Raw genomic sequence first — 22,303 nt, 5'->3', positions numbered from 1 at the left:
AGTTTTAATCTTGGGAGTGACTTTAAATTTTGTGGCTATTTTTGAAAGATGTTTACACGTATTTCAGAATAATATTCATTCTACAGACCAATAATTTTGAAAAAAAAAGCTTCATGTGTGTCTTGCAGGTCAGAGGGTTTCGATGGTGGACTTCAACTGCCTCAATCTGCTGTGGCATCTTACTGTGCAGAGCAACCTTCTGGTAAGTGGGAACTCCAAATACCAGAGAACACTGTTCTTAGAAAAACTCACCGTTCACCAATAGGCTTCGTCACCACTGGTTTTGTTAGAGGGAGGTTAGTTCACAACCTCCTGCCACTTTACGATGACCATCTTTTCTTTCTATTTTGCTATGTAGTGATAATTTGCCGTGTGCTTAGTTGCATTTTATTTATATGCAGCAAGAAGCCAGTAGCAGAACTATTTTGCAAGGCAGTTGAACTTGCTCATCTCAGAGAGGAACAATGGGAATCGATGCCAGCTAAGCGAAGACGAAGGAAATATATCATATATGTTCTTGTCAGGAATTTGACATCTTCAGCTTGTAGACTTGCTCTTGCCACCATTGTTCTGAAGCACATTCTTGTGAGCGGTCGCAGAAGATGTAGTTGGCTTGCATAGCACCACGAAACAATGTTGTTCGAAATTTACATTTTTACTAAAACAAACAGTTCTAGGAGCCTTTTGTTTTTCGTGTCTCAGCAACATCTTTACAATCACTTAACTGGGTTTTGTTTTCGAAGTAGTGGTAGTTGGCGATATTCATATGATCGTTGCCACTAATCTATGTAGCAATGGATCTGTTCCTCAGTTCTCTGGAAAAATGACCTACCTGCACAACGATGCCTGTTACTATGAACAACCAAAACCTAATCAACAAAGTTCCGCGAAGTTCTACCATTACAGTTATCTCCCCCAATGCCAAATGCGTGTCATGTAACTACACGGGTAAGATTACATTCAGACAATGATATTACACAACGGATGAAAAAGAAAGAGGCGTTCATCTATAACGAATTTGAATATATCTGTACAGGCAGAATGTAATACAAGTATGGGATTAAAAACGTACGTTCCAATTTTCAGAGTCAATGACAAGCATGTGCATTGAAGTGCAATAAATGTTTTGATACCATAAACAGAAAAATCTATGCCTGCATACTTGCATATCGATACAATACAGGTTGCATCCACCTGAAAATACTGAAAGCTCGAAAGATCCCCTTATACAAGTTCAAGTACTGAATAGTGTGTCAAAATTCTAGGGGCCTGCTCTACGCAGTCAATTCACTTGCGGAAACCTTTTCAAGCAGATTCTCAAGCTCGGGGCTTATTTCAATATGATCTTCCTTCAATCTGTGACGCATCTCAGGATCCGACTTTCCTGCAGCTATGTAAGTCTTAAGCAGCAAATAATACTCATTGCAACCGAGACAACCTAGACGCTTCAGAATCTGGCAAAATTTCTCAGCACCATCAACAATTTTCTCTTCCTCAAAATACTTGAGAAATGCAATTCTGGTATCTGGGAATGGATGCCATTCCTCATTCTTGCTTTCCGAAACAGCAGCTTCCAAATGGCTAACAGCCAAATCCACCCTACGGGTGTTCAAGGCGTGAACCATAAGCATTTCCCGAGCCTTCATGAAAGACCCTTTAGTCTTCTTACAGGCATTTGTAAAGACCAATTCTGCTTCTTCATGCATGCCCAGACTGAGGTACCCGCGTATAGCAACATTTGCCAACCTCATATCATAACTAAAGCAAATGGACTCCCATTCCTCAAACAATTCTTTCAACCCCTCAATGTCGTTTAGCTTACAAAGGGCCTGAAGCATTACAAGATAGCTTATATTGTTTGTTGCGGGGAAAGATTTCTTGAGCATTTTCCATACCCTTTTCACCTCGCCTAGATTAGAAGTGCAGGCATAAAGGCTAATCAAAAAATGGTACGGCTCGCGTTGTTTCAGGGGTTTCATCATTTCTTCCGACTTTTTAAGGGCTTGCTCTGCCTTGTCAAAAAGTTCTGCCTTTATATAGATGGCAGCCAGGTTACTATATGTTGACCAACTGCATTTCTCTTCGTCTTGTGTTTCCATTTCAGCCAGGACTCTTTTTACTCCTTCAAAATCATTCAAGGCCGCATAGCTCTGCATCCATATATTATAAGTAAACGTGTCTAGAGGGAGGTTTCTCTTCTTCATTTCTTGCACTAAAGGATCCACTTTCTCTGGATTCTGCTTCCTCATATGCAGAGACATGAGATTGTTAAAGACCAAAGTAGAGGAAGCAAAGTTCAACTCATCCATCGTCTCAAAATGTGCCAATGCCTTTTCTTCCATCAGTTCCTTGCAATAACAGTTCAAAAGTGCACCGTAAGTGAATCGGTCCTTTGAAGATTCTGGTAGGCCGCTGAAGTAATCCTCAGCGGCTCCGATCCCTTTGACTTTGGACATAAGATCCACGCGTATGGCATAGTCAGCTTTTGAGTAATTCATTTTCCTAAACTCCATCCATTCCATTATCTGCACTAACAAACCGAATCAAAAATCGAACATGCTACTACAGACTACCTTGAAATCTATGAACAAATAAGCAATGCAATTGGATCAAATTGCACTCTAAACAACTACAAATCTGTTTGATAACCATTTCGTTTTTAGTTTCCTAAGACATTTCTTCTACATCTCGACTCCCCTCGTTTCTTATTTTCTCCATACGTCTAAAATAAAAACTAAAAACGAAATGGTTTTCAAGCGGCCACTAAAATTCTATTATATAGATTCACATTGTCTGCAATTGAAAATTTCGAGATAAAAAGGAGCAAACAAGAAAGCGGAAGGGTAGAAGTGGAAATGGGCGTAACCTCGAGGGCATGCTGGTACTTGCGGTATTTGCGGAGCTCCTTGATGCATTTCTCGAGCTCAAACTTCCTGACCATTTTGCCCTCCATAACGTACTGGTTTAACGTCTTGGCCACGCTTTCTCCGGTCGCTCCCAAAGCCGATAACCTCCGATACAGCCTATTGGGATTTCCATGCTGACCCGTTTTCGCCGCCGTCGCAGCCTCCGCCACCGTAGCAGCCTCAACTGCCGTGCAAAGCTTCCTCACCAGCCACGTTCCGGTGGATATCGAACGGTTCAGATTCATTTTCGTCGGAGTCGATTTTTATGTCTCTCGAAGCCAAAGGGGTTTTGTTAGGGTTTAACGTTGATATGCTTTCTCATTCGAATGGGAATTGCGGATTTCGAGCAGTGAGTTTTAAATCACTGTCTATTACTAATTAAACTGGGCTGGATGATGGGTTGAGGCCCGGACCGGCTCAATTGATAATTTTTTATTTTTGTCTCGAAATTGACATGTGTTTGTCCAAACTATCGGTTTTTATCATGTAGTTGTTATATTACCATTATTTTGTTACTATATATTGTTATGTTGTCGGCATTTGATTTCAATCAATTAAGCAATCAAAATGTCAAAAATTGATCATTATTTAGTTACTAACCCTTTTTGGTGGGACAATTTGAAATAAATTGAATTATTCTGAAGTCTATTATAAATAGGTAAAAGTTAGAGAGATAACCTTTATTAGGGACAGAAGAGAAGCGGGTGTAAAATATCACACTGTTTAGTTTCGTAGATATAACATAAAAGGATTGCAGGTAAAAAGTGGAAGAGGATACTGATATTATTGTTTTCACTTCTTTTCTTTTACTGTGTATTGTAATCACACACGAAGTGCTCTTTATATAGAGCCACATTTGTGATAAACCAAAAAGTGAAACAATTGCTATTTTTGAAAACATCACATAATAACAAATACATTACTGTTCTCAAGTCTTCCTCACTTAAAGCACGAGGGCATTCATTCTCACAATTTTACAACAAAGTCCATATAGTTTACTCATATTTTCACTTGTGTTCTTGTATATTCTTTTCTTGGATCTTCACTTTTGTATTCAATCGTGTTATCATGTTTAATCTAGTCCATCAAATAAGAAAATGCAACAAAAGTTCTATTCGGGCGAAAGTGCAAGAAAAAAACTACGTGATCAAAAATTGAAAATTTGAACAAACTAGGAGGACTGTAAGTGCAATTTGGCCTTTCAAATAAGGTCCATGCTTCCGAGGATACAGAGTTTTAGGTGAGATTCCACAAAAAAATGAAGGCTTCGGCTGTTGTTGGCCCTCCGACCACCATTTTCTCACGATCATCTCCGCCACCACAGTTTCAATCCCAACCCAAATCTCAGCTGCTCCGAAACCAACGCTTTCGGGTCTCATCCTCTTTGGTAAGAAGAATACTAGTTACCGAACTCGAAATGCAGTGAGTTGAAAAACAAAATTTATCCATCAGCGCAATCCACCGCTCGCAGTTGTGGAAGTTAATATCAAAAGTAGCTGAATCCTAATCCACAATTTTCGGTTTTCGGTTTTTTCAGATAAAAGAGCCACAATCCCAATTCCGGGAGAAGCAGCAGAAGCTTGGAGTGATGGATGAATTGTTCCTCAAAGTGTTTAGAAGCAAAATGGCTGAGGAAGTTGGATGGGATTCCGAAAATCCCGGATACGACGGACTCATTGATGTGGCGAATCGGCTTATGCTCACAAGTCCAACCAATTCTCACGCTAAAGAAGCTGCGGTACTCACTACTCTCTTTCTCTCTTTCTATATCCTTGCGTAAGTGTCAGCCCCAAATTAACAAAGAACGTTGCTCGATTAGGACCTGCAAATCACAAACTGAAACATATACTGACGTAACGTGAAGTAACTTGTTAGGGAGAAAATAAAAAACTGACACTGTCAGATGTAGCTATTAACCCACGTGTTATACTATAGGGGGCTGACATAGTTGACATGTTGCGAGGTGTGACCCTCGTACCGACAAATTATTCACTTAGATGTAAGGAGCCAAGTATTTTCGTCAAATGACTGGATGATCCCCATAAGCGAGTGTTATGTATGTGCTATGTGCTGAAATGGCAGGTAAGAATATTGAGATCCTTGTTCCCGCCGTTACTGTTAGACCTTTATAAGTTGCTGGTAGCACCTTTACAAGGAGGAAAAGTAGCCGCCATCATGGTTGCAAGGGTGACTGCAATTACTTGTCAATGGCTTATGGGTCCTTGCACAGTAAACTCAGTCGACTTACCAGACGGGACTTCATGGAACAGTGGGGTGAGTGAGTTCGCTGTCTTATTCTTTCATTATTCCCTTCTGAGGTCGGATAATGGTTGTCGTAATGGATGGGAGGGTCTGCCGTTGATGCAGGTGTTTGTAGAGAAATGCAAGTACTTGGAAGAAAGCAAATGCGTCGGTATCTGTCTGAATACTTGCAAGCTTCCCACTCAGGTCAGTAACTCTTTTTTTTCGAGTAAATACTGGACTGTCGAAGTAGACAGTAACAGCCTGTTCACGGCCGCTTCTACGAGAAATACAAAGTATTCTTTTTCATAGAAACTAAGTAGTAACTGATTGGTTCGAAATCCATAAAAACGGTTGCTACAGGCTTTCATCAAAGATTATATGGGCGTTCCGTTAGTGATGGAGCCGAACTTCGTCGATTACAGCTGCCAGGTAAAACCCCGAGACCTCTTCTACAGCTCGACTCATTTCCACATTGATTGTCCTGCAATTGACCCGACTGAAGTTGAATACGGCAGTTTAAATTCGGTGTCCTCCCCCCACTTCCTGAAGATGATGCCACTCTCAAAGAACCCTGCTTGGAAATCTGCCCTAACGCCACTCGACGGAGAGAAATCGCCAGAAACATTAACGTCGAGAAATGTCCCAAGGCATGAATGACTGCAGCATTCGCTTTGCTACAGGTGACATCAAAATACTAGATTCGAAAGGAACGGTCATTGTCATAACCAACTCTTTGTGCAGGTCTTTTTGTATGTTCAAAAGTCTGCTGTAAATAACAATGAATCCGACACAACGATCGATCCTTGATGGTAATCAAACTAGAAAACAGGTACTGCAAATTCTGTATAACATCCGACAGGGACTACAAATTCTGTAAAGCCTTCAAATGAAGTCGAGTTCAGCGCTCTCTCTCAATGTGGTGGCAAGGAAACAACCAAATAAATTGTCATAAGCGAGCGTATACTGGGTAGAGAGAGGTGAATGAACGAGAATGCGTTTTTCTGTTTGCCCGACACAAATTTACAATGTTATCAGACCTAAATTGTGACATAAGGGTTGTACAGAGAAATGAACAATATGTATTCTGCAACCTATCTTTTTTGGAAAGAAAAAAAATGGAACCTTGGGCACACATCGAATACTGTTCGATCTGCAACAGCATGAAAACGAAGAGGAGGCATGACTAATCTGACACAGAGTTTAACTGAAGCCATTTTATTTGAAATCAAGATTTGGCAAGCAAAAGAAGCAGAGGTTTGCTGCATGGTATCATACAAAAAGTTTCACTAGTATAAAAGATCATCCACTTTCTGCAGCAGGTCAATCAGCTTCCTAAATTATCACCTTTTTCAACTTAAATACACAATGGAGAAAGAAATTAACCAAATTGATTCATCTTTCTAGCAGTAGGGGGAATAACAAGTACAAGCATACACAATTAGGAAGCCGAAAATAAAACTTAACTTACGAAGATCAACATAATACAGGCATGTCAATACTTAAATCTACAATAACTGTAAACAAAAGGGACTCGATCTACGACGGAAACAGAAGATTACATTTACGTGAGAGTGGTGTTGTTCAATTGTATGATTAACAGCTTGAACTGTTGGATTGATCACTTCAGTTGCGTATTTCTGTATAGCATGGGTTCGCACACGTTTTTGCCTATCATTTTAAAGCAGGGAACCCACGATGGCTGTTGAGCACCAGGCTGTTGTACCAGCTGAGAATATATGCTCATCAACCCTCTGCACTACCTGTGCCACCTGGTACGCACCCAAAGATTCATGAAAATGAGAAGTTTATACATTGTTAAAAGTAAAAGTTCGAGCATGCTTGTTTCTCGAACAAGCAACCAGATTGAAAAAATAGCATTACTATATCATAAAATTTTTCATTGAGAGGTAAAGGATCAAATCCTTTTCAGAAATAAAGTTTTTGGTCGGAATGAAAATGTAGTTTACAAATATTATAATTTTTACGCCAATTTAAGAAATAACTGTTTTTCCTAGTTAGATTGCATTTCAACAATTAATTAACTTATTCGTTTTCTTTTGAAATATGTAAAAATAATATTATCACAATATCATATACGCTTTACCTGTATATCGGCGGACCTAATACCACCAACTGCAATGCAAACACTCTTGCAGCAATGTATTAACTATTAAATAATTTAAAGTAGAACTATTTACATATTTGTCTGCATTTCTTTCTAGGCAGCAACTCCGCCTGTGTAAGTTTATCTTACATTGCCGGTCCCAAGCCCGGATAAAGGAGGAGGGGGAGGGCATCAGGTAGTCGACAGCTGGCACTCCTATCTTACGTCAAATCCTTATGATTGTTCTTTCTAGGCAGCATTTCATAGAATGTTTCTTCCAAAATTTCTGTTTTTTTTTAATCACAGCTCTTATCACATGATGAATGACTACAACAATCTATCACTTCATCTCGAATCCATGCTAAAGAAGCTATAACACAACATTTTCCTTGCTGACTCTTAGATGATTTTTAAAACGAATGGGTAAGAAAGTTAAAATAATAAAGTAAAAGATGAATATACCTGTTGAGTACTACCACAAAACAGAATTTGCCTATGCTTTTTCCTCACCTTTCCCATCATGAACCTACAAAACACAAACCAATTGGGCACTAATTTTTTTAAAATTTACTTACAGAAACTGATAATCCAGGCACACAATTCACTATGTCTTGAAATAGGGCATACACTAGCCAAGAATAGGTAACTGAACGTACCTGACCAAAATCACAAACTCAGTAGAATACATGATAGTCGACCAGGTTTCACAAGGAGTCGTGTGTCATCGGGATGATTGTGATGAAATGGCCTCGGAATCAGAGTCAAGCTCCCACCAACTGCAAGTATCATCCTTCCCCAAATTGTCATTCGCCTCACCAACAAAACCTTCGATATCGTCATCCTCACTTTCACCATAAACCTCATCATTCCATTTATGCAAACTCTGATCCCCATCTGTCTTGTATGTCCACTCCAATCTCTCGCTTTCACCATAAACCTCATCATTCCATTTATGCAAACTTTGATCCTCATCTGACTTGTATGTCCACTCCAATCTCTTCAACACATCACGGTCTTTCCATTTCCCCACAACTGACACTGCCTCCTTTTTAGCCTTCCCAATCAAAATCTCATTCCAAGAAAAACCAGAATCCGCAGCCCTCTTCAGAGCCCCATCGCCAAAATCCCCCACAACAACCGTCTTCAGACATCTCAACTTTGCCTCCATCACAACATCCACAAAATCCGAATCATCCGACACAAGCATCAAACAGTCAAATCTCCTGTGATCCATCATGTCCACAATGTGATGTCTCAATGCGACTTTCACCCCCTGTGGCTTATCCAACACACTCCGAATCCAAAACCCTGCCTGCTCCACCTCATCCGCTAAACCACGCCCCACCTTGGTTGTCAAAACATCCCTTGCAGCATTCTTATACTTCTCCATCTTCATGGAATACTTACCCACCAACTTCACTCTCCTACTCCCTCTAGCAGACTCAATCTGATTCAACCTCTTCACATGTTCCGTCTCATGAATCTGCTTAAAATGATTCATAAGCTTCTCATTGGTATAAAATCTTCTCCCACAAACCGGACATGTATTCGACTCACCATCCCTAATCACAACCCTATTCCTCTCTTTCCTTTCCCAAACAACTTGTGGAACATAATTCAACGCATTTCGATTCGCATACGCTATCATATGCCGGACAATCCCGAAAGATGAAGCCGCAGTCTTGAGCTTGACGGCGGCTTTGTACGGTGAGACTGATTTGGGTGGTCTGGTATCCAAATCCCAGAAAATTGCAACACTGTTTTCAGAAATTTTCTTTGGTGCTAAACATGAGGAAGGATTCGAAGAATTGAAACCCGTTTTCAATTGAAAATGACAATATCTAACCAATTGGGTAAAAGAGATTAGGGTTTCTGGCCTGCTGGATTGAACTGTACAGAGAATGTGGCGAAATTTAAGATGTGTAAGCATTGCGGAGTTTCAGAGGTTTGGTGGTCTCTTTGATTTTTCAATGAATCAGGAATTCAACAAGCAGTAATTAGGAAAATAGATGGAATAGAAAACCTTGTGAGCTTGAGAAGGAAACGAAACGAAACGGAGAGTGTTACACACACCGCAGCAAACTCGTCCTCACGGCGGCGCTTCAGGGCGGCGATTGGGCGGACTCGGACCCGCGTATGGGTTCTAGGGTGGTAGGAACTAGGAATGTAGGCATTTGGAGTTGCGGGTGGCCTTAAGTAACGAAAGGGAAGGGATGTAAAACCAAGCCGAATACGAAATTACATGTTTTGCCCTTTAGAAGGAGTGAGAGCATGCCCCTGCCCAAATGCCTCTACGCCCTCCTCCTTTCCCACCATTTCTCCGCTGCAACAGCCGCCGCCGCCTCCGCCGCCGCAAGGCTCCCGAAGCTCCCCAATGTCCCCCCAAGGTACAAGTCCGAAGCCATCAGCCAAGCCCAGCAGGTCCTCACCGACTACCTCCACGCCACCCGCTGCTTGTCCTTCCCCTCCGCCGAGCACATCAGCAGAAACTCCCCCTTCTCCCTCGCCAATCTCATCAAGCAGATCAAATTTTCGACCCCGAGTTTCTCCAACCGCTTCGAGAGGTTCCTCAGGTACCACCCCATCAACGAATTTGAGTTTTTCTTTGAAAGCATAGGCATACATTACAGTCAAGTTCGTGACTTTTTGCCTCCCGACAAGTACTTTTTCTCTGAGGATCCGACCCTTTTGGATGTTGCTTCGCTACTTTCCGGGTTTGGGTTTCCTTGGAATATGATAGGGAAGTTGTACGAGGAGGAGAATTCGATTTTTAGTGAGAGTTCAGAGGTGTTGAAAGCTAGGCTTACTAGGTTGAAGAAATGTGGGTTCAGCAACCATTCTGTTGTGGGTATGTGCTTGGCTTTCCCTCATTTGCTGCTGCTGGAGGGCGAGCCGGGCGGTGATACTGCGGATTTGCTTGTTGATTTGAAAAGGGTTCTTGTGGATTTTAATTTGGAAAATTGTGTTGAGGGAAATGTGGATGCTTGGTATGGTGTTTGTAAGAAAGTTCGTGTGTTTTACGATTGGGGTTGCAAGAAAGGGAAGGTAGGGGAATTGATGGGGAGGAAGAAAGACATTTTTCTTGAATGCTCGGAAGAGGTTTTGTTGCAGAAATCAAACTACTTTCATAAATTTGGTGTTAGGATGGAAGATGTCGGGTTGCTGCTTCTTCAAAGTCCGGAGGTTTTGAACCTTGACCTGGAAACGCCGGAGATATCAGCATTGGGGTTGCTGAAACATTTTGGATTGAACGCGAAAGAATTGGAGGTGGTGAGTGAAAAGTACCCTCATGTGATGGGAAAGAATAGAATGGCTAATTTACCACATTTAGTAAGGGCTCTGGATCTTCATCAATGGTTCTTCACTAAGATTAAGAATGAACATAAATTGTTAGCTAATTACGTTATCAGTGACTTCGATGAAGGCATCGCGAAAGAATTTAGTGAAGGATTGGAGAGGATCCAATCTACGACGACTCCCATTCATACAATGGGAAAACTGGACTTCATGCATAGAATCGGGTTTGGAGAGAACCCTTTGACGCTAATGTGCTTATCCCAGTTGCATGGCAGAAGCAGCGAGTTACAAAAGCGGTTTGATATCCTTCTTTCGACGGGCATTGAATTCTCACGGCTTTGTTCAATGATAAGAATGAAACCAAAGATCTTGAATCAGAGTCCAGAATTTCTAGAAGCAAAAGTAAGCTTTCTTAGTGAGGAAATGAAATCTTCTTTGGAGTACCTCAATACTTTTCCATCATTTCTTTGTTTCAACTTGGAGAACCGGATCATGCCCAGATATAGATTTTATGTGTGGCTCAAAGAGAAGAAGGGTTTGCATTTTGAAAGCTACTCTATTGCCACCATGATTGCTACCAGCGAGAAGACATTTGTAGCGCGGGTTTCTGGAATTCATCCAGCTGCGCCGAAACACTGGTTCGAGCGTTTCTCGTACAGAAAATATTTAGGTACTTGGAGACATCTGTGACATTGACTAGAGTTTGTGGTTGGAGAAAACAAGCAAGTTAATAGATGAAATGGTTCCACTTCAACCTCAATTTTCCCACCCTTCCTATTCGATGCATATCACAAAGCGATGTGCAGAATGTATAGTAGCACTGATTCTAGCTTTCCCGGTTACAAAAGTATCACAAAGCGATGGTTTCCTCTTTTGTTTTATTTTTCTTTTTAATTTTTGTATTTAATTAAGAATGTGAAATCCAAGGGGTCCGTCTGGTGAAAAGTGAGTAAAGCTTTGGAATCCCAACTTGTGAAAAACGGTACCACAAAATACGCCATTTCTGAATCCACAGAAAACCAAAGCTGCAATGCAATTCTCACGTGAAGAAGAATACTCAAGATCATATTACTAATTAACATTGCAGGGCTTACGACTGGGCCACATTTTTAGGGATTGTTTAATGTTAACCCATCGTTCCTTATCCAGCACTGATAAACTTATAAAGACCAGGTCATCAGTGCTGGATGAGATCTTAAGTTAGGTGCGAGGTCAATAACTTTATTGAGTTAAGTGGCCGATGTATCGAAACTCGCAAGTCCAGCAAAAATGTCAGGAGCATTTTTACTCACCATCATAATTATGGTGTATGCTTATTATACACCTAATAATTTATCATGTATCCTTTCAATTAACTCTAATTAATTTTCATATTAAATGTTACCTTTTTAATTTTGAAAAAGATAACCAAGGTTAAGTGAAATGACACATATCACATGATTAGGTGTACGGTAAACATACACCAAAGTTTAAAATGGTGAGCAAAAATGCTCTAGAAAATGTCTCATGTACCAAGCGCAAGTGTTAAAAAATGTATGAAAAATATTTTTATTTCAACGTGGAAAGTACACACTTACATGTATTTGGCCGTATGAATGACAGATGTATACAAAGAAATTTGTTTTTAAATACATACGTAAGTGTATTATACGAGCATTATGAGCTTATTTACTAAAAAGGATAAAGTGTCCGTCTGTCTAAGGGTTTTTCAAGAATAGTTGGCCTTTTTTGCAAATACTGCGAAGTTGGATAAAATAGCAACAAGTAGAAAAAGAAAAAGAAAAAGAAAAATACACGACGAAAGGGTTTTTGGGGGTTCAGTCCTTGCTTCTCTCTCCGTCTCCAATCTCCGCAGACACCACAAGTGCGCAAGCTCCTTCTCCCTATTGCCCTTCTCTTACCAGGTAACCCTAACCCTAACTTCTACCCCTTAATATATAAATATACATACATATATATACACATATACATACATACTTGTGTCTGTAAATCGATATAGCTCAACTAAATACATATCAGAAAACTCAAAGAATTCTTTTTTTTCCCCCCTTTAATTTTGTGTTTTCGACTGTGTGATCTCTGAGAAGTTCTGAAAACAGAAGAAATAAATTAAATTGTTTGCTGAAGTTTTGAGCTTGTTGTTGGGAAGGAAATGTATTGCATGGATTAAATTGTTTCTTCTTTTTTGTTTGTTTGTTTGTTTTCTTGTTATCGCATTTGAAGTTTTTGACATTTTTTGGTCCTCCTCAGGGCAAAAAGGACCTATGTTACTGTTATTGTGCGACTGTACGAAACAAGCTGCAAAATCCGCCATTTTTGTTCAGTTTTTCGATTTGAAAAACCTTTTATGCAACTAATAGATAAGGGTTTGGTGTGATTTTTAGGAATTTGTTTAAAATTCAAACTGTGACAGTGATTTTGTTGAATTTAGAGTTGTTATGTTCGGGATTTCGTTGCAATTTGATATGGAGGCTGTAATTATCGTGAATATGTATATGCAATTTTTTTTATATTTTGGTTTAGCGCATTATATATTTGATCTTTAAGTGGCTGCTGCAAATTTTCGATTTTAATTTGAAAATTTTCAAAGAAATACAAGGATTGTTGCCAAAATTTGACAAACTTTTTAGCTTAGGAAGCACCAAAGTTTAGTCCAAGTTTCATTGCAGCCAAAATTGAAATCCCGGTTTTGCCAGTGCACGTGGATTATTTGTTATTTACCTCAGTGTGAAGTATTTATGTCAACTTGGATGTGTAGTTACAAAGAGGAACAGATAATAGGGGTTAAATGTGTATTTGGGAAATTAGAGATGAGTTTAACTGAGGATAGCTTGAAGGAATTGGATAGTGATACTAGAATGAAAACTACGGCAATAAGCAGTTAAGCACATGTTCAAGTTGGGAAGGCCTGTTGTTAAACTATATTGACATGAGTTTTGCATAGGATTTGAACAGCCAATTCGTATAAGTTTGACCATGTCGTTTTACTTCAGTTGAGCTGAATTCATAATACAAGGCCTAAGTAGTAGTTTCTTATAGAGTAGGGCTATCAAGGTTAACATCCGGATTTTGGTCTAGAGTGTTCTGCTAAAATGACCATTGAATTATTGTTTTTATTAAATTTTTCATTTCTGTTTATTCATTGTAGATGGCCAGATGGGATGAGATTCTGTCCCTTCCTGTACAGAGTCCACCTGCACTGGAGTTTTCATCTTCTGATCTTGTGTGGTCAAAGGTGGAAGGTTGGCGGGACAAGAAAGATCGAGTTGCTCTAATTCCATTTCCTCGAGTTGACGATTTTCTGAGGGGTGAATCCTCTAGTAAAGAATGTCCAACAAAATTTCATGTTGAAGCGAGGCGGCGGCGGCAGCCAAAAACGCCTTACAAACCAAAGGTTGATGGTATTCTTGAATATATTCTGTAAGTTCCAATTCCTCCCCCCCGTGTCCATTTTAGTCAGCATTCCTGTATTCTATCAGCCTAAACTATCTTTTTTCAAATGTGTAGATATTGGTGTTCCTTTGGTCCTGATGACCATAGGAAGGGTGGGCTTGTACGACCCAGCAGGATTAATATCCCAAAGAAGAAAAATGCTGGTCGACCGAACACCAAGAGAGGTTGTACCTGTCACTTTATTGTGAAACGATTAATTGCTGAACCCTCAGTGGCACTTATTATATATAATCAGGATAAGCATGTAGATAGGAAAGGAGCGCCCTGCCATGGCCCCCAAGATAAGATGGCTGCTGGAACACGTGCTATGTTTGCCCCTTATATCTCTGAGGATCTACGTCTTCGTGTGCAATCTTTGTTATACGTGGGGGTGTCCGTGGAGACTATAATGCAGAGACACAATGAATCAGTAGAGAAACAGGGTGGTCCATCTAATCGTGATGACCTTTTAACCCATAGGTATGTTCGGAGGCAGGAGAGGGTCATTCGACGTTCTATATATGAATTGGATGCCGATGATGTGGTTAGTATTAGCTTGTGGGTAGAAAACCATCAGAGTCATGTTTTCTTCTATGAGGATTTCTCTGATGTGGACCCTTTCACTTTGGGCATTCAAACAGAGTGGCAGTTGCAACAGATGATTCGCTTCGGCAATCGCAGCCTTATAGCTTCTGATTCAAGGTTCGGAACAACCAAATTGAAGGTCCGTTTAGTATGTTTAACCTTTTATTATTAACTACAATTGTTAATAATAATGAGAAACTGAATGTGTTCATGTTGCAACATTATTTAGTATCCCGTGCATAGTCTCCTTGTATTTAATGAAGACAACAAGGCCATTCCGATAGCGTGGATAGTGGCTCCAAAGTTTGAAAGTTCCAATGCCCATAAATGGATGAGAGCTCTTTGCAATAGAGTTCAAACGAAAGATCCTGCATGGAAGTTAGCTGGTTTCATAGTGGATGATCCTCTAGCTGATGTGCTCACCATCAGGTTGGTTGCTCAGTTCTCGTCCAAACTTCATACTGACAATTTTAGTCACTAATGTTTTGTTTGGTAGCAAACAGTCCGTAGGTTATTTCCTACAGAAGTGGCAATGTGAAGCAACTACATGATTACTGATTAACCTATTGCAATATATTCGATTTCAGTTGTTTACTTATAAATAAAATATCCAATTGTATTTTTATTATGCTAAGCGGGTGGGTCGCTCTCCTTCAAATTAATGCCATTCCTCTTGATCGGGCCAGACTATCTAGTTTATGCATCAGTATTGAGTGATTTGTTGTGCATGGTTTTTACAACTTGTAATCTAATTCAACAGAGTCTTGTGAATGCCAACAGATGTTTAAAATCAACGCTGAAGGCCGGAAAATAAATCATTCTTTTTCTTTGTTTTGATATCCAATTTTATGCCATGCCATTTTGGGGTTTGGGCTAGTGACATTACAGTCAACTATCTGACATGGAGCAAGGCAGTCGGACTTGATTCATAGTAGTATTTCTTCTTCTTGTTATTAATGGATTAATACATGCATGAATTGATGAGTAAATATTGTTTTTTCATTCTACTCAGGGATGTATTCCAGTGTTCAGTGTTGATAAGCTTTTGGCGGGTCCGTCATGCATGGCATAAAAACTTAGTAAAGAATTGTGTGGACAATGAGATGCGAGCTACAATATCAAGAAGGCTTCATCAGGCAATGGATAACATCTGTCAACAACGAGGAACCGAGCGTTTGTTTGAGGACTTCATAGAAGATTTTCTTGATGAATCAGATTTTATGGATTACTTTAAGGCAACCTGGTATCCTAGAACTGGTAAGTCACTATCATATTTAGTAGAGCCTTATGATACGAAGCAACAAGTGCCCTTTAATTGGTTCTTATCTTTACAAATCTACATCTATGCCTATGTATGTATCTCTTAAGACCTAACCTGCCAATTGTTATGCATAAGATTGATTTGATTGTGTGTTGCATACATACAGGTCAACGTATGCACCCAAACAGTATGCTCATAAATTCTACAATATAAGTGTATAAATGTGTGGATGTTCACGTATATGTGTTTGTGTAATGGTATCTTCGTATGCTGATACGCGAATGCTTTGCATGCGATATATTTCTCTGCATAGATGGGAATAGGTTATGTTAACAATTGGGCTACCGAATTTAAGGCAACCTTTATGTGGCAGAAGATCAATGTATTGTGTGGGATCAAGATAAAACTTGGTCTTGGAGATAGTGGCGTTTTTCGTTTTCATTCACCCCCTTCTCTTTAAATAGGAACCATTTCTCTTTTTATCTTGAATAATTCATACAAGAAAAATGTCTTTTGACTTAGGGATGTGGATCTCTGCACTACAAAATCTTCCTCTTGCTAGCCAGGAAACCTCTGCGGCAATGGAGTTCTACCACAACCAACTAAAGCTTCGGTTATTGAACGAGAAGAAACCTAGCGTATACAAACGAGTTGATTGGTTGGTTGATAAGCTGGGTACAAAAGTGCATTCCTACTTCTGGCTTGATGAATATTCTGAGAAGGATGATTTTGCACGATATTGGAAAGATGAGTGGGCGAGTGGTTTAACATCTTGGCGTAAGGCTTTGAAGATTCCTGACCGCAATATTGTCATAGAAGGTACACGTGCAAAAGTTATTGACGAGCTCGACCAAGACAGGGTTTATGTTGTTTGGAACCCTGGTTCTCAGTTCGGTATTTGCAACTGCCGTTGGGCAGAAATGGGCAACCTGTGTGAACATATACTCAAAGTTATTAATGTTTGCCGGAAAAGGTCGTCTACGCCATCTATCAGCCTTTTGCAGTACCACAAGGCCTTGATTGACATGCTGCACTGCCCACCTCATGATTCTTTGATTCGTGATCATGCTGTTTCTTTAGCAGTATTTGTACAGAAGCAATTAAGTGGACTAGTTAATTTGGAAAGCAACGATACCGCAATGGATGTGGCATTTTTTGCCAATCGAGATCAAGAATCAGTAAATGAGGAAGTATTATCTCTAAATGAGAATAACTGTGGGGATGGAGATGTAGCTGCTGAGAGAACCAAGGGTAAGGTGGCTACTGAATCTAGTAATTTGGTAGCACGTGGAGATGACATATGTAATGAGAGTTATGGAGAAGAAATTACTGGCGATGAGATGGATGTCGACCCGTCATCCATCTGCATTTCCCCACCCGGGTTGCATTCTGTTGACGAGGTTGTGTCTAGCAGTGTCTTCCCTGAAAGCAGACAGAGGTCATTGTTTAACAGAGAGCTTGAAGACCTGCCTTCTGCTGATGATGCCCGCACTAATCCAACCGGATTTGAGGATGACATCTTAAATAGAAATAGCCAAGAAAATACGATGGATGAGGACATGAATATCCCTTCCTCAACAATGGAGTTTGTGGAGCAATGCACAGTAACTCATCCTGATGATCACTACAGCCACGATATTGAACCCGCTGTTATTTGCAAGACATCTGAGGACAATATTGTGTATACAAAGACTGCTCCATCTGCATCTATGCCTGATGAATCACAAGTGGTCGAAGTGGCTGAAGTTCCAGGTGTCATTTCAGAAAGTGATAGAATGGAAACTGAAAACAAGAATGGAAGCACGAGTAATCACCCATCCTCCGCTGATGACGCTGCCATTATTGACGGGCCTTGTGAGAACTTGGTAAATGATTCTGATTGTAGTCAGGACTCAAAAGCAGTTGGCAATATGATGGTTGTACAACCAGAAGCACTGATTAAATGCTCGTCAAGATCGAGGTACAACGAGGAACAACTGCCCATTGAGAATGGAGATACTGGAACTGGATCTTCTGAGAACCCATCTTCATTTGCTGAACCTCGTCTTACTAAGAGTGAAGTGTAAGAAGGGCTCTGAAAGCATTCACAGCAGCGATGAGGTGATGAAGCAGCTAGTTGTTAATGGCATCAATATATACTTGTGCTTAGGGAAACGTTTCAATGGATACTTCTGAGGCCTTTTCCACAAGTATGGCGTCCAACAAAGGAGCTAAAATATCGGCGATTCAAATAACTGTAAGTCTTTTCTTTGTGTGCATATGGATCCATTGTAGAAATTTTGTTCACTGACAAGCACAAATTCATTTCAAGCTTTTTTTTTTTTTTTTGGCTTTCCTTTTTTGAAAGAAAAGACAATAAAATTAAAAAGAATGACCACGAGGGTATAACCAATTTGCATACAATCACATAGGAGTGCTCCATGAGCAACACTAGGAATAGTTCTATCCCACACATGAAGGTTGCCAAAATCTAAAACCCACATCTGTGATTGCATCCGCCAAAAAGTTGACCTCCCTAAAGATATGGCTTCAAGAGATGTCCTCAAACCAGCTAGCCAAGATCTTGATATCTGCAATAATGATTTTTAATCTCCAAGGAATCGAGCAACGACCAAGAATAGAGTCAATCACAAGCTTCGAGTCGCCCTCAATTTGAATTTTTCTGAAACCCTAGGATCTAGCCATCCAATGCACATCTCCCAGACCAACACATTCCGCAACATTGATAGTGTTTTCTCCCAAGCTCCTTGCTCCAACAAGAATACGGGTGTCATTTTCAACCCTCACAACAAGGCCAGCAGCAGCATGATGGTTGTTAATTACAGAACCATCAAAGTTAACTTTGTTTGGGATGTTGAGATTCCACATTTTTTTAAGCAACTCAAGAGTTCAAAGCATGAGTAATGTTATTATTTTGAATCCATGTTGCTGATTTAACAGTCAATTTACCATTAGCATTGAGGCCCCAAAACAAAAGAGTCAGTCTTCTTGCTGGGCAATGGGCAGCGGAATACTACAGATTTTATTAACAGCATCTTGATCAACCACATTAGAGAGAGTCATTCTATCCCAGTAGTTGTTGATGAAATTACTAACTTTCATATTTAAATCCAAGCTATTGATTTGGTCTTCCTGTAAAAGACTAATAACTGGGCAAGGAAAAACCCAATTATGGGTCTGGAAGAAAGTGGGAGGGTGAACTAATATGAAACTAGGAGGGCCAATTAATAGGTGATATAGTAAATTGTAGCAATAATCCCCCAACTTTAACTCAATTGGGGCAATGGTCCCTCAAACTAAAAATGACCCATCAACTAAAAATTCATTACTAATGGTCCCTCAACTTTAATCTAACCGGAGAAAAGATCCCTCAACTTTAATCCAACTAGAGAAATAGTCTCTCAACTTTAAGTCAATTAGAAAAATAGTCCTCAACTTTAACCCAATTGTAGCAATGATCCTTCTAACATAACTCATTTTGATAAAATTCTGATGAAGTTGACGAAAAGACCATAATACACGTTTTGATGAGTTGAGAGACCAATGGTAATATATTTTTAGTCGGGGGACCATTGCTCCAATTTGATTAAAGTTGAGGGACCTTTGTTGCAATTTACTCTAGGCCTTAAAATTGTGATTCCACGTCACCCTTTTGTTTTTGCATCCCCTTCTTCATTCCAAAAGAACAATAAAAATCAGGACTTTCTGTACAAAACTCTGGTTCATTTCTTCTTCCATGCAATAATCAAACACAAAAATATCTTCTCAATACGTGAAGGCTAAAAAATATAAAACATTTTGTAAGAGCTCAAAACTACCTAAACGCACGTAAGCTCTACATAAGGCAAGTTATGGTCTAAAAAAAGCATCCCCATTGGCCCTCTGAAGATCATAGCTCAAAGTTCAAACCATGGAGTTCAGTGCATATTATCTTGTCTTCTTTTCTGTTCTATTCATGCTGCAGTATAATTCTTATAGAGTCGCTGCACCATACAGCAGCTAAACCACATACCCTCAACCTCAAGTGTGCCACCATTTGTCAACCCTAGATCATCAATATCATAAAAGAAGATTTCCATTTCCTAACAGAAAGCTTTTGCAGTCGAGACCAAAAGTTGACGTAGAAGTACCACAATACCAGTCTGGAGATTACAAGTCAATTTCCAAGGCTCTGACTACTATGTCCAATCTGCGTCGTAGTACGACCGCAAGAAAAATCATACACATCAAAGCCACCGTTTACAGAGAGTACATCAAGATTGAGACGACCATGCCGAACATAACATTCATCGGAGATGGCATCGACAAAACGGTTGGCACGGGGAACAGAATGTGGAGGATTTTGAATCGGCAACCTTTAGTAAGTTTTCGGAGCTCAGTATCATTCCACGTGATAACTGTTTTACCAATGTCATCATCGATAAACGTTATATTCTGCATTGTCATCTCAATCTAAACTTCAATTCTGATGTGTATAACAATTCTTTGGGTCCTTGTACGACGTAGATTAACAGTCAAGTCAAGTCATAGAATGCAAACCTTTTTTAGATTGGAAATTGACTTATAATCTTTGGACCCATCTTGTGCTACTTATACATCAGCTTTAGCTTTTGTAGAGCTTTCGATTAACAGTCAAGTCACCAAATGCAAACCTTTTTTTATGATGTTGAAGATCTAGGTTTGACAAAAGGTTATTATCATTATTATTATTATTGTAGAGAAATTATATTGCACAGTAGCTATAAGAGAAACTATCACAAGGAGAAAAACTTTTTTCTGGCTAAGAAAAAGTTATCCATGGAGATTGAGCTAATGCAATAGCAAATCTGTAAGATGGGAAAATTTTGGTTGCAGCTGTTTGTTTGAGTTGTGGACCTACTCAAAACTGTTCGCTGTGTTTATGATCAAGACGTTCATATTATAAATCACTATAAAGATTGGCTATACAAAATCAATTAAAACTAAAGTCATTTAATCTTCAAACTGTATAAAAAACAAATAAATGGAATTGGTAATGTATTACGAACCGTCTATGTAATTAATAGAATAGTTGGCTAAATAACCTTATTTTTAATTCATTTTTTGTAAATATGATCTTAACATAGTTATTCATACTATTAACGATTATGATCATAAACACAAAACTTTGTGATTCGAACACGAACAATTTTGAGTAGGAATTCCAACTCATCCTCGAGTAGCTAAGGATTGTTCTTATGATAAATTATTGTCTTGGTAACATTGAGCTCTTACAAATTGTTCTATATTTTTTAGTCTTCATTACACAAGCTATCAATTTAATTTCCCGAACGAAATCATACATAAAAACCCCAAAAAAACTATGAAATGTAAGACAAATATCAGTTACCCTTTTGAGTGGGCGCTCATGTGCTTCAACAGCTTGACCAGAACATGATTATCTTCGAACCTGTAACAGAAATCAAGCAACAACTTTTCGATCAACCTTCAAAAACCCATTCCAATTTTCAATCAAACTTCAAATTGTCAAAAAAAAAATTAACGGGGGTGCGAGTGTGGCGGCCTGTCTAAGGCGAAAGTGCTTCTGAACGAGGATTCTGGGAAGCTCCGGGCAGCCCCAAGTCACCCATTTAAGCGCCGTGGTGGTGGTGGCGGCGGAAGAGGAGGAGTCAGTCTTCATGGTCTCGAGCTTCTTGGCGGCTTTGTCGATGGAGGAGCGGAGGGACTTGTAGGAGTTGGTGCGGTAGATGAGAGACCATGAGATCGCCTCGAGGCCGAAGAGGGAGGTAGGAGGCGGTGTGCATCGGAAAATCACCGAGAAAGGGCGAGATAATTGGAATATTGGAGTGTTTGATCGGATATGGTGGTGTTCAGATTTGTTTGTTATAGATTTTCAGATGTGAGAATTGGATCATTTGGGTCCTCCTCCTCTTCTTCTTCAAATGCTTGTCTTCGCCAGAATCACAGAGAAAAGAGAGAGATGTGAGTGAGATGGAGTAATGGAAGGGTGACTTGGGTCGGTTTGGTTTATTTTTGAGCTGTTGGATTTAGATCCCAAATTAATCGGTGATTTATGACCCAACAGGATCCTCTATAGAGGATTCAGATTATCTCCGACTCTAAGGATCTTGAGCATATGGATCAATTAATTCGGCCTATTAAAATTTGATCTAACGGTTATCATTATTATAACTTTTAATGGGATTCCTGTTTGTTGTAACTGTTAGATCAAATTTCAATAGGCCGGATCAATTGATTCCTAGGCTCAGGATCTGGATCCCTCTCTAGATCTTTTTGACGATGATTCTAGGAATTCGTGAATCATATTCGTTCATCGTATATTGTGCGATCAGTTTTTGTTAAATATTATTTGTGTTTAATTTTAAATAAAAATATTTAAAATAATTTCTAATCGTGCAATATATAATAAACGGACAAAATTAACAGATCTCCGAATCATCGAAGATCCGGATTCATTTATGACCTGCCTAACTG

The 22,303-nt window shown here is 39.6% G+C and overlaps 5 protein-coding genes and 1 long non-coding RNA gene across 9 annotated transcripts; 3 read left to right on the top strand and 3 right to left on the bottom strand.

Moving 5' to 3' along the window:
* Window positions 1–985: 985 nt before the first annotated feature.
* LOC137740262 (Tetratricopeptide repeat (TPR)-like superfamily protein) lies at window positions 986–3,258 on the bottom strand. Its single transcript, XM_068480110.2, has 2 exons — window positions 2,867–3,258; window positions 986–2,525 (listed from the first exon to the last, which is right to left on the bottom strand). The coding sequence occupies exons 1-2, from the start codon at window positions 3,149–3,151 to the stop codon at window positions 1,275–1,277; spliced, it is 1,536 nt and encodes a 511-aa protein (XP_068336211.2). The 5' UTR covers window positions 3,152–3,258; the 3' UTR covers window positions 986–1,274.
* Window positions 3,259–4,132: 874 nt separating this feature from the next.
* Window positions 4,133–6,284, top strand: LOC137741055 (beta-carotene isomerase D27). Of its 2 annotated transcripts, XM_088700550.1 has the most exons (7): window positions 4,133–4,293; window positions 4,444–4,644; window positions 4,989–5,180; window positions 5,274–5,354; window positions 5,511–5,579; window positions 5,666–5,830; window positions 5,892–6,284. In XM_088700550.1, exons 1-6 carry the CDS (start codon window positions 4,165–4,167, stop codon window positions 5,801–5,803), a joined length of 810 nt encoding a protein of 269 aa, XP_088556676.1. In that variant the 5' UTR covers window positions 4,133–4,164; the 3' UTR covers window positions 5,804–5,830; window positions 5,892–6,284. The 2 variants fall into 2 exon arrangements, with proteins under 2 accessions (XP_088556676.1, XP_068336964.2); XM_068480863.2 differs by having other exon boundaries at window positions 5,666–6,284.
* A 237-nt stretch (window positions 6,285–6,521) lies between these two features.
* Window positions 6,522–9,184, bottom strand: LOC137741054 (zinc finger (C2H2 type) family protein). Of its 2 annotated transcripts, none has more exons than XM_068480861.2 (3): window positions 7,911–9,184; window positions 7,717–7,780; window positions 6,522–6,919 (listed from the first exon to the last, which is right to left on the bottom strand). In XM_068480861.2, the coding sequence occupies exon 1, from the start codon at window positions 9,182–9,184 to the stop codon at window positions 7,976–7,978; it is 1,209 nt and encodes a 402-aa protein (XP_068336962.2). In that variant the 3' UTR covers window positions 6,522–6,919; window positions 7,717–7,780; window positions 7,911–7,975. The 2 variants fall into 2 exon arrangements, with proteins under 2 accessions (XP_068336962.2, XP_088556675.1); XM_088700549.1 differs by having other exon boundaries at window positions 7,941–9,184.
* Window positions 9,185–9,525: 341 nt separating this feature from the next.
* On the top strand, window positions 9,526–11,496 carry LOC137741053 (transcription termination factor MTEF18, mitochondrial). The gene has a single exon (XM_068480859.2). It carries the CDS (start codon window positions 9,526–9,528, stop codon window positions 11,239–11,241), a length of 1,716 nt encoding a protein of 571 aa, XP_068336960.2. The 3' UTR covers window positions 11,242–11,496.
* A 797-nt stretch (window positions 11,497–12,293) lies between these two features.
* LOC137739261 (uncharacterized) lies at window positions 12,294–20,500 on the top strand. 2 transcript variants are annotated; one of them, XM_088700548.1, is made up of 7 exons: window positions 12,330–12,455; window positions 13,700–13,971; window positions 14,059–14,707; window positions 14,798–14,997; window positions 15,581–15,825; window positions 16,352–18,065; window positions 19,932–20,500. In XM_088700548.1, exons 2-6 carry the CDS (start codon window positions 13,700–13,702, stop codon window positions 17,893–17,895), a joined length of 2,910 nt encoding a protein of 969 aa, XP_088556674.1. In that variant the 5' UTR covers window positions 12,330–12,455; the 3' UTR covers window positions 17,896–18,065; window positions 19,932–20,500. The 2 variants fall into 2 exon arrangements, with proteins under 2 accessions (XP_068334917.2, XP_088556674.1); XM_068478816.2 differs by having other exon boundaries at window positions 12,294–12,455; window positions 16,352–20,500.
* A 576-nt stretch (window positions 20,501–21,076) lies between these two features.
* Window positions 21,077–21,571, bottom strand: LOC137739262 (uncharacterized). The gene is made up of 2 exons (XR_011069088.2): window positions 21,435–21,571; window positions 21,077–21,257 (listed from the first exon to the last, which is right to left on the bottom strand). It is a non-coding gene; the product is annotated as an uncharacterized LOC137739262 (long non-coding RNA).
* Window positions 21,572–22,303: the final 732 nt, after the last annotated feature.

The sequence above is a fragment of the Pyrus communis genome, chromosome 9, assembly GCF_041283825.1.
Source record: "Pyrus communis isolate YQ-2024b chromosome 9, ASM4128382v1, whole genome shotgun sequence".
Classification (NCBI taxonomy): domain Eukaryota; kingdom Viridiplantae; phylum Streptophyta; class Magnoliopsida; order Rosales; family Rosaceae; genus Pyrus; species Pyrus communis.
The sequence above is the reverse complement of the archived record's forward strand: the minus strand, read 5'-3'. Positions and strand labels throughout refer to the sequence as shown.

Bases quoted from the DNA above. Each gene is read 5' to 3' on its own strand.
- LOC137740262 (XM_068480110.2), bottom strand. From the start codon at position 3,151: ATGAATCTGAACCGTTCGATATCCACCGGAACGTGGCTGGTGAGGAAG. The intron at 2,526-2,866 runs GTTACGCCCATT...TTGTTAGTGCAG, and splicing joins AGTACCAGCATGCCCTCGAG to ATAATGGAATGGATGGAGTT.
- LOC137741055 (XM_088700550.1), top strand. From the start codon at position 4,165: ATGAAGGCTTCGGCTGTTGTTGGCCCTCCGACCACCATTTTCTCACGA. The intron at 4,645-4,988 runs GTACTCACTACT...CTGAAATGGCAG, and splicing joins CTCACGCTAAAGAAGCTGCG to GTAAGAATATTGAGATCCTT. The intron at 5,355-5,510 runs GTCAGTAACTCT...CGGTTGCTACAG, and splicing joins CTTGCAAGCTTCCCACTCAG to GCTTTCATCAAAGATTATAT.
- LOC137741054 (XM_068480861.2), bottom strand. From the start codon at position 9,184: ATGCTTACACATCTTAAATTTCGCCACATTCTCTGTACAGTTCAATCC.
- LOC137741053 (XM_068480859.2), top strand. From the start codon at position 9,526: ATGCCCCTGCCCAAATGCCTCTACGCCCTCCTCCTTTCCCACCATTTC.
- LOC137739261 (XM_068478816.2), top strand. From the start codon at position 13,700: ATGGCCAGATGGGATGAGATTCTGTCCCTTCCTGTACAGAGTCCACCT. The intron at 13,972-14,058 runs GTAAGTTCCAAT...TCAAATGTGTAG, and splicing joins GGTATTCTTGAATATATTCT to ATATTGGTGTTCCTTTGGTC. The intron at 15,826-16,351 runs GTAAGTCACTAT...CTTTTGACTTAG, and splicing joins AACCTGGTATCCTAGAACTG to GGATGTGGATCTCTGCACTA.